Source organism: Sciurus carolinensis, chromosome 6, assembly GCF_902686445.1.
Source record: "Sciurus carolinensis chromosome 6, mSciCar1.2, whole genome shotgun sequence".
Classification (NCBI taxonomy): domain Eukaryota; kingdom Metazoa; phylum Chordata; class Mammalia; order Rodentia; family Sciuridae; genus Sciurus; species Sciurus carolinensis.
In genome coordinates, this window is record NC_062218.1 from 29,809,885 (window position 1) to 29,820,818 (window position 10,934).

At 38.7% G+C, this 10,934-nt stretch overlaps 1 protein-coding gene across 4 annotated transcripts in view; it reads left to right on the plus strand.

Annotated features, from left to right (window-relative positions):
- The window catches only part of Rai14 (retinoic acid induced 14), a 144,514-nt gene extending 134,177 nt beyond the window's left edge, over nucleotides 1-10,337 (plus strand). For all 4 annotated transcript variants that reach the window (XM_047556304.1, XM_047556305.1, XM_047556302.1 and 1 more), the window contains 5 exons: nucleotides 797-915; nucleotides 1,663-3,198; nucleotides 4,622-4,771; nucleotides 7,794-7,859; nucleotides 8,452-10,337. In XM_047556304.1, coding sequence (XP_047412260.1) covers nucleotides 797-915; nucleotides 1,663-3,198; nucleotides 4,622-4,771; nucleotides 7,794-7,859; nucleotides 8,452-8,529 — 1,949 coding nt within the window. In that variant the 3' untranslated portion in view covers nucleotides 8,530-10,337. The remainder of the gene's footprint in view (nucleotides 1-796; nucleotides 916-1,662; nucleotides 3,199-4,621; nucleotides 4,772-7,793; nucleotides 7,860-8,451) is intronic.
- Nucleotides 10,338-10,934: the final 597 nt, after the last annotated feature.

Sequence of the window (10,934 nt, forward strand, 5' to 3'; positions counted from 1 at the left end):
TATACTGTGATTTGGAGAAGAGAAATGATTTCATGCCAGGTGGTCAGTGAATGCTTTTAAGGAGAAGGTAAACTTTGACATGGGTTGTAAAGGATGCTTAAGAGTTATCTAGGTAGAAAGATGCAAGGGCATTCCTGTGGATAAACAGAGTCTGAGGAAATGGAAATCTAGGAAAGATGTAGTGAGTCATAAACCTGAAAAATAAGACTGGGGCCAGATAAAGAGGCCTTTACCCATATAAAGGAGTTTGGAGATTATTTTTGGAGGGAAACAAGGCATTTGAACCAAAGGAATGGCCCGAAGAATGTTTTGGGAAGATTAGTCTGACATTGTTGTGTAGTCTACATTTTTACGGGGGAAAAAAGAGGGGCAGAGATTTCTTGGTAAGCCATATGTAAAGTTTCCAAGAAAGGTGATAAAAGTCTGAACTTGAATAATGCTTGGGTAGGAATAAGAAACATACCAAGTTCCAAAGATCTTTCTAAAAGAATTCACAAAACTGAGATTTAATGAGGCACAGGGAGGAACCAGAAACCAAGATTAATCAAGTGAATGAAAAATTCATAACAAAATCCACCAGTTTTCAGAATTAGCTTCTATACACTTGTGTTAATACCACAGTAAGGAAATGCCAGTACCTGAAGATTTCTGATCATCTACCCAGCTGGGGGATGGGGAGTGATCATAGTTAGGACTTAGAAGAATTTGTTAAGCCAGAAGGTGAGTTTGGTAGAGGTTAGAGAAATAACAGTTTAATTTTTAAAAAACACTTTAAATTGCCCTTCTCTTTTCCAAGGTGCTGATAGCTTACTGGATATAAGTTCTGAAGCTGACCAACAAGATCTTCTTGTGCTATTGCAAGCAAAAGTTGCCTCCCTTACCTTACACAATAAGGAGTTACAAGATAAATTACAGGTAGGTTAATAGATTGCTACCACAGATAATTCTGTGGAGTCAAATGATTGTTTCTTTTTGATGTAATCAGGCATATTGTTTTAAATATCTACATAAATTTCTTAGGTAGATAAAAGAGTATACTTCATTAATTGTATTTCTGTAAATTGGTAAATCTTATATAATTACACAATTACGTATAAATTATTAAATTTAAATATAAATAGGATATATAAAAATTTTTATAAACAAAATTTGTTTATAGATATACATAGACATGAAAATTATGTGCATAAAATTTTATATATTTCTATTTTTGTATGCATTAAAATGTCTACATTTTAAAACTTAAACATTTTATATATACATAAGTATATATGTATATATAATATTTTCCATTCATTTTGTAAAGTTGATCTAGAGTAGTGTTAAGAACTTGATAAGAAATAGCTGAAACTATGCCCATTACCCCCAGGACAACTAGAATAATATGAAAAACAAAAGACAAATTTGAGTCAAAATTTTATAGACAAAACAATTCCAGTATATTTCAAATGACACAAATAATCTGTTCTAATAGAGCACAGAATAAGCTTTGTGTTGTTAATCTGACTCTCATGTCCCAAACCATATTTTTTCATGGTACAGAGTACACGTGGAAAACGATCACCCTGGTCTTCCATACCTAAATTTTAGACTTGTTCTTCTCACTCTGCAGCTTGGTCACCTAAACATTTAATTCCATTTCATTCCTGCTTTTTTTCCCAGGCCAAATCACCAAAGGAGGCAGAAGCAGACCTAAGCTTTGACTCTTTCCATTCCACCCAGACTGATGTGGCCCCATCCCTGGGCAAACCTAGTGAAGCCTCTCCCCCAGACTCCAAATCATCCCCACCTGTCTCAACTCATTCTTTGGGGAAACCCACTATCGACAGTGATGTCAGAATTCAGCAACTCCAAGAGATTTCACAAGACTTGCAGAAGAGATTGGAGAGGTCTGAAGCAGAGAGGAGGCAGCTACAGGCTGAACTCCAGTCCCGAAGGACAGAACCCGTGTGCTTGAACAACACAGAGATTTCAGAGAATGGCTCAGACCTCAGTCAGAAACTTAAAGAAACTCAGAGCAAGTATGAGGAGGCGATGAAAGAAGTCCTCAGTGTGCAGAAGCAGATGAAACTAGGTCTCCTATCTCACGAGAGTGTGGATAGCTATTCACATCTCCATGAGCTGAAGGTCACCGACAGGGAAATAGATATGCTAAAGCAGGATCTGCAGAATGCGTTAGAAGAAAGTGAAAGAAATAAAGAGAAAGTGAGAGAGTTAGAGGAAAAACTTGTGGAAAGGGAGAAGGGTGTAGTGATTAAGGCACCTGTGGAAGAGTATGAGGAAATGAAAAGTTCATACTGCTCTGTTATTGAGAATATGAACAAGGAAAAAGCATTTTTGTTTGAAAAATACCAGGAGGCCCAAGAAGAAATCATGAAATTAAAAGACACACTAAAAAGTCAGATGACACAGGAAGCCAGTGATGAAGCTGGGGACATGAAAGAGGCCATGAACAGGATGATAGATGAACTCAATAAACAGGTGAGTGAGCTATCACAGCTGTACAAAGAAGCCCAGGCTGAGCTGGAGGATTATAGGAAGAGGAAGTCTCTAGAAGATGTAGCAGCTGAATACATCCCCAAAGCAGAGCATGAGAAACTGATGCAAGTGACAAATGTGTCCAAGGCCAAAGCAGAAGAGGCACTGTCTGAAATGAAGTCCCAGTATTCAAAAGTGATAAATGAATTGACCCAGCTCAAGCAACTGGTGGATGCACAGAAAGAGAATTCTGTGTCCATCACAGAACATTTGCAAGTGATAACCACACTACGAACAACTGTGAAAGAGATGGAGGAGAAAATAAGCAGTCTTAAAGAACACCTAGCAAGCAAGGAAGTGGAAGTGACAAAGTTGGAGAAGCAGCTCCTAGAAGAGAAAGCTGCTATGACTGATGCAATGGTACCCAGGTCTTCCTATGAAAAGCTCCAGTCATCCTTGGAGAGTGAAGTGAGTGTATTGGCATCAAAATTAAAGGATTCAGTAAAGGAGAAAGAGAAGGTCCATTCAGAGGTTGCCCAGGTTCGAAGTGAGGTCTCACAAATGAAAAGGGAAAAGGAAAACATTCAGACCCTTTTGAAATCCAAAGAGCAAGAAGTAAATGAACTTCTGCAAAAATTCCAGCAAGCTCAGGAGGAACTTGCTGAAATGAAAAGGTATTCTGAGAGTTCTTCAAGACTGGAGGAGGATAAAGATAAAAAGGTTGGTGAAATTCTGTTGCCATTGGGTTTTTGGTAATAGGTCCTAAGCCCTTCAAGTTTCACCGAATGAAATATTTATAGGATTTGTTGGCACTAATCTCTTGAGAATTCTTAGAGGCTCTGCACATGATTACATCTGTCCCTTAAAGAACAGTATGTTGGAGAAGCCAGGTGTGTTAGTACATACCAGTTATTCCAGCTACTCAACAGGTTGAGGCAGGAGGATCCCAAGTTAAAGACTTGCCTAGGCAACTTAGACCCTATTTTAAATTTTTAGAAAAGGCTGGGGATGGAGCTGAGTGGTACAGTGCTTGCCTAACAAGTGCAAAGCCCCGGGTTCAATCCTCAGCACCTCCTCTGAAAAAAAGTATGCTAGATCTTGATTTTTAAAAAACACCCATCTTCAGCCACTTCCATATACATACATATATATGTATATATTTTTTCACATATGTATTCACATATATGGTGCATATTTGTCCTTTAAGAATGATATCCAGTTTGGAGGATCAAGTATCTGAAAGTATGGCTTATCTCTTGACTTTAACACTTCTCTTTAAATGCACTGTAGATGCCTCCATCATATGGAAACCCACATACTCCTAGACTTAATCCTACACCCCAGAGCTCCATGACTGCATATCCCTGAGTCAGCATAAATATCACTACTCTCTCTGACCCCCATTTTCAAAGGTATATAGGAAGAGAAGAGAAGAACATGGTGGGGGCAGGCAATTTAGAGATGGTACTGGATATGGTACAGAGAAAGGAGGGAAGCAAACAGTAAGTTCATAGGTTCAGAACGGTTTTGTACCTGCATCTGCTCCACATCACCAGCCTCCCAATGAAGGCTCTGAATTTATTTGTGAGCACTATTTATATTTTTTGTAATGAGTATTTCAAAATGAACTTCAAAAGCCTATGGGATGGGGGAATAGGGAGTGGTGAAGAAAGGTGGGAGGTTGTGTTTAGTTTAAACCAAGATGTCCTGAGCTACCAGGGCTCCTAGGACTTATTCCTGATTGTCCATGTTAGCAATATTGGAAAAGATGCAGTTATCTCCAAATAAAAAAAAGTCTCTCATCCCAATCCTTATTTTTTTTTTTTTTAACCACACTTCTTTCAAGGGTAAAATGAAGAAATTAGGACCACAGTTTTTGTAAGGCCTGTGCACCAAAACATAGCATGTAATTCAGGGGCCTGTATCTGAACGGAATAGATGTAAAGGGCTTTGTTGATCTACCTGATTTTATTATGTGTTTTATTTTTTGGGTTTCCTCTAAAATATAAAAAAAGGTATTGTTTCAGAATCTCAAGTCCCAGGAACCAAAAGACATGACTCTATTGGAAGCCGAGAAATATCTGGAATTTTGCTTCTGGAGACACATTGGATGCCTATTGATATAGTGTTCCTTTTTCACTAGATAAATGAGATGTCGAAGGAAGTTACCAAATTGAAGGAGGCCCTGAACAGCCTCTCCCAGCTCTCCTACTCAACAAGCTCCTCCAAAAGACAGAGCCAGCAGCTGGAAGCACTGCAGCAGCAGGTCAAACAGCTCCAGAACCAGCTGGCCGTGAGTGGGCTTTTTCCACTGCCTGTTTTGGGGTGAGGGCAGGGCAGATGAATACCAGTTTAGCCATAAGCCACAAACACAGACTCCCAGCCTATAGGAATGTTGTACTTCAGTGAGCAATGGACTGAAGCCTTCTTTGGTGAGGGCAAAAGAGGGAACCACAGGTGGAAGTCCCAGTCATGATCCATAATGAGATGGGTCAAACATATTGCTGGGAAGGGAGGAATCAGTAGGGCAGAGGGAGGTGCTGCTTTGTCACTCATCCACCAACTTTTCACCTCTTTTCTGCTCTCTGCAATGGTTATTCCCCATTGATGGGAGCAGCAAGAGCCTTTCCTCATTAGGAGCAGGAACCTCTGGTAGTTGTATATCTACATATTTGAAGCTGCTTCTTGGACCATCTGTTTCACCCAGGAAAGTTCTTTCAGTATTGTCAGTTTCCTATGGCCATTGCAACAACACACCACAAACTTAGCTTCATACAACATGAAGTTAATATTTAATAGGTCTGGAGACCAGAAGTCCAAAATCGTTTGACTGGACTAAAGTGAAGATGTTGGCAGGGCTGATTCCTTCTTGAGGCTCTAGGTGAAACAGGCTCCATCTGTCTGACTTTCCAGCTTCTAGATGCCAACTGTTCTCCTAGGCCCATGACCCTTTGCCAATCTTCAGAGCTCATCACTTGAACTTCTGCTTCTATCTTCCTGTCTCCTTCTTTTGACTTTCTTGCCTCCCTGATATAAGGACCCATGTTATTTACATTTAAAACCCACTCAGATAACCCATGAAAATCTCTCTCTCCATCTCTAAATTTTCAATAACATCTATAACAGGTGACATTCACATGTTCTGGAAATCTCTGGAGGACCATTATTTAACCTATCACAGTATCTGTTTAGGTTTTAGTTGGCAAGAGTACATTACATTTCCCACATGAAGTCAAGGGTTAGTTTGCCATGCACAAGCACAAAATGGATTTGACTTCTTCAACGTAAACTTAACACTAGTGAATTCACATTTTTTGCAGTCCTTACTCTTGCTAGCCACAAAGTACATGTCTAGCTCTTTGTTAACAGCTCTAGCAATGGTGGAATAATCAGTAGGAGATGCTCCTTAGTGGGTTCTGCAGATTATTTTCCTGACAAAATGATTATTCTAGATTTGTAGATAAAGTGCTGACGTGTACAGCAATTTTCACAACTTTTCAGTATGTTATTGAGCACTTATGTATCAGTAGTGCATATGATATCAATGATATAAAAATGAATAAAACAGTACCTGCTCTCTTGGAATTTGTACTCAATATAAGTTGATGTGGTAAGCATCCAGTGATAACAAGATGCCTAACATACTGTGGCATACAGAGGAAATGTATCTACCCAACCTGGGTAAGTCATGAAGAGCTTCCTACAGGAGGTGATGATTGCATTGATCTTGAAGGGATGTGTAAAAACTCACCCTTACTCAGCAAAGACTGAGATGCATCACTCAGGTGGCCCTTGGTAATCTAGGCAATAGGCTGACAACAGAAAAATGAATTAAGTGGACAGGTATCTGATGAGGCCAAAGAATCAGGGGAAAGTAGGTTTGCCAGAAAAATAGATCATGGTCAGAGGGTGGGATGCTTTCATTTGAGATATCAGAGGTGATAATGACAGAGGCAGAAATAAGACCATGAAAGCTGGTAGCTAAAAGGAAGAAGAGCAGGTCATATAGAGAGAGACCTGGATTTTAGATGGGTCATTCACTTAGATTTTGAAGTCAACAAAGTGATAATGGAAGCAGGGATGGAAAGGAAGACAGTGATCAGAAGCTAAATGATTGTATGCAGAGAGCTGAGAGGTGGGAAGAACACAAGACAGAGAGGTGCAGACTGAGTGTCCCTAATCCAAAAATCTGAAATCTAAAATTGTTCCAAAATCAAAAGAAATTTTGAGCACCAACATGACAAAGTTTCCAATTTGGGAGCATTTGTGATTTCAGATTTTCAGGTTAGGGATGCTCATCCAGCAACATTTATGCAAATACTCCAAATCTGGGGGAGGAAAAAAAAAAAAAAAAAACTCTTGAATTCAAAACACTTCTGCTTCTATCCTAAGCATTTTGGATAAGTGATTCTCAGCTTGTATCAAGTGTACCTTCTTATGGCATGAACTTCAAAGAACTGAGATTTCCTTTAATAGGAAGCATAGCTCATATTCTGACACTGATAGGAAAGAGATGAGAAGGGCTGTTGATGGACATTCATAGCGTTCTGAATTAATCTGTATTAGATGGTCTCAATTTTATGATGAAGTAGGAGAAAGAACCTCTTAGAATAAGAATACTTCAGGGCTGAGTTAGGATCCTACAAACATGTTACCAAGAGGAATCATAGTTAAAACTCAACAAGGAGAAATGAATCCATCAAGAGCTATAGTGGGCAACCACTGGAGATTGGGGCTACCACTGTTTGCCTCCAGGGTACACTGACAGCTAATTACTGAACTCCCAGGGATTATGCTACACTGGCTGTGTAGGGGATGATCATTAACTGTCTTAAAAAGAATAGATTTTTATTGAGTTAATAAATATTTAGTCATTATAGAAAAGTCTAAAATTACAAAACCCCAAAAAGTTCCATAAATAAAAATTGCCAATAATTCAGCAACTGAGAAAATCACTTTTTGCATTTACTCAACTTCCTTACAGTATATACTATGAGTGAAGCTATCTTACTATGTTTGCATAAGCATGTGCACATACATATTTTTAAACTTTGGATTGTAGTAACTTTTTACATAAAATTTCTTCTAAATTTGGCATGCCAAAATGAAATAAGCAGGATTTTTTTTCTAAGAATATTGGCAAGTATACAGAAATACACAAGCCAGTGAAGTCATAGCAAACAAGCTTCTTACGCTAGTGGAGGGAATGAGTTGCCTATCATCTAATGGCAGCTTTCTTAAGTTTTTTGTTTGTTTGTGTTTGTTTGTTTATTGTTCTTTAAAGATCTCCTAATAATGCCAAATTGTCTCTGTAGGATTGCAAGAAGCAACACCAGGAGGTCATATCAGTTTATAGAATGCATCTTCTGTACGCTGTGCAGGTATGGTAATGCCCAGTGAAGTATCTAGACATCCTAAAGAAATATAGCAGCAAATGTTGCCCACATTCCCATCATTCAAACTTATAGAAGGAACGAGAATTAGAAGAGAATCTTTTTCATTGGCAGGCTTTAAGATGCCTTTTTCTTTGTTTTGGATTTTGGGTCAAGAACCTTGAACCCTATTTATATTGGTAGCAGTCTCCTCATAATAGATGCATGAAGTTGTGACTGCTGTCCATCACGAAGACCAGAATTTGTTTTCCAGGCATGGAGATATTCCCAGAGTCCTAGGCACTGCTGTGTTCCTGCCTTTGTTGATGTTCTGGCTGGCTGGACTCACATGTGTAATTGAGACTCTGGACACCCTTTGCTGAGGGTTTTAGCAGACCCAGACTCATCCTTCTGATGGTAACAGCAGGGCACTCTCTTTGACTCAGTTCCTCATGGAAATGTGGGAACAGATAGGGCTGATATTCCTCTGAGAGTTGGAAGGAATGAGCCAAGGCCTCCATCCATTTCTAGGCCTCATTCCCTAGAAAAGAAAGTGCCATGACTTGAGGTTCTAATGAATGTCTTTGTGTGAATTTTCTAGGGCCAGATGGATGAAGATGTCCAGAAAGTACTGAAGCAAATCCTTACCATGTGTAAAAACCAGTCCCAAAAGAAGTAAAGTGGATTCCTTGGCAGTACACTGCCCCTTGTCGTCCATCTCTGTATTAGACCCAGTTGTTGGCAACCACTGCCATTGTTCTCATTTGTGGTGTGCACTGTGACCTAGTGTAGCTTCTTCCCGTTCCAAAGGATTCTGAGGACTAGTCCCCAGGAAAAGACTGCCCTCCTCAGAACTGCTTAGAGACTTCAGACCACAGAGGTGAAAGTCCGTCTCCCTTCAGATTCCAGAGCTGGGATCAGCTGCACCCAGAGGTCTGGTCCTGATGTTGGCGGGTAGACACCCTGTCCAGCTAAGTAGCTTCATCACTACTGAGTGATCTATTGAGACCTCCATGCAGCATAGTTGCTTCAATTCCTGCCCTTGGGCTGTGCCAATCAGCACAGGAGAGCTTTTTAACCTTTGGTTTCCAATTTCAAAACAGGATTTAATTTCTAACCAAATTAGTATGGCACTAGTTAACGAAGTGCATGCTTAAACCCTTTATCATAATATCCTGTGGATTTAAAACCTCTGATTCCACCTTTCTCCCCCTAAGCTGCCTTATGTATTTCCTTACCTGCTTATCAACTCAGTTTGATGAGCACTATTAACTAAAATATGAAGTTTAAAAGCAAAAGCAAATAGTCCTTAAAAGTTTTTATAAGCAAATCATTGACATATTGCAAATTTTCTATGCAAACTTGCCTCCTGCTGTTACCTGTGAAGCTCAGGAAATCCAAACATTTGTGTTTCAACAAGGGACAGTAAACTGTGTGTTTACAGCCAAAAGAAATGCCTCATAGTACTTAACCTCAATTTTTTTAAAAAGTGTTTTTTTCTCTATAATATTTTTATTGGCTCTTAAAGATGTTTTCATATCTAAGCCCCTAAATAAGTGAAATTACATTAGATTATATTAACAAACTATTTTTTAGGTAACCATGCTTAAGACTTTTAAAAAATAACTTTTTCCTCAAAGTTTTCAGCTATAGCAAAGGTAGTTATATATTCCCAACTTCATATGAGCTGCCACCAATACCCCTAGGACTTCTGCCACATTTCCTCAGAGCTGCGGTGCATTTCTGAAAATAGTAAATCCTCTTTTTACCCGTTGAATATTTTTGAATGTCCCAACTCTACAAGCACCCATAAATTGTCTCTGGAAGGACTGTTAGTACCAATCAGTTTTTCAGCTTTGAAACTAAAAATCCTGATATGGTTACATGGTGCATAGCAAAAGTCTTGGGGGAAAGTAGCTCTGTTCACTTCGCTTTCAGGATAAAAATGTTTCTTACTTGCTTGCAGCTTCTCTTCTGGCATTGATCTTGAGGGAGATAAACAGAATACAGAACTTTTAGTATATAACTAAAAGTGGAGGCCTGCTTTGACAGGGCCCACTTATCACGGGGCTGCCTGGGCTCAGGGGGTTTGGCTGAACTGGATGATATGTTAATCTGTATTGGATGAAGACCAACGACAGCAAAATGAAATGGCTTTAAAGCTTGGTGTTGTTACTTAAGTTGTTTAATTATAGTTAAGCAATTTCAAAAATGCTCCAAAGAAATGTGAAAGGACTTTTTGTCACAGCACTTAAGAAAATAAAAAACAACCCCCCCATCATGTCCCCGCACAGAAATGCTGCAGAGTATAAAACTTGAGACATTTTGTAGGATGCCTGACAAAGTGTAGCCTTTTATCTTGTTTCAGGATGCATATTTATTACAAGTACTCTGGTTAAATATTGAAAAGTTATATGCTGTAGTTTAGCATTTTGTCTTTATAATTTACAGAAATTATTGCAGAAAATAAACTTGTTTCATTTTGCATCTGTGTTGTTTTTGGTCTCTTCATAAGCATCCCTTTTATATTTTGCATTTTGGGCTTTTATATTTTGCATGATGCTCAGATGTGGGAATTGTCCACACTGTGGCACACGGTCTCAACTCATTCTGTCTCCCAGCTCTTGCTTTCATCCTGAGCCTGCCCCAATTATCAGACACTTTGAGGCAATTACATCCTAGTTATTTAATTCAAAATTGCCTCTCATTTGCTCTGTTGCCTTTTTATCTGTTTGGAAGCCTCCACTAGATTCCATTATCCCAATCCCCCATAATCCCCACCTGTTATCTTCTTTAAATGTAATGGTTTTTTAAAAATAGAAATACATTCTCTTACCCTAACAAGGATTAACTCATTCTAGAAAATTCTTGTAGAATGAATTCTTGCAGGTTAAAATCATAAATACCAAATGACAATGAAATAGGTACAGCTATTTGAGTAATAAGTATTTTTTAATTTTTTTTTGGTATTTTTTATTCTTTTTAGGTATACCTGACAGTAGAGTGTATACATACATGGAGTATAACTTATTCTAATTAGGATTCCTTTACTGTGATTGTACATAATGTGGAATAACCCTGGTC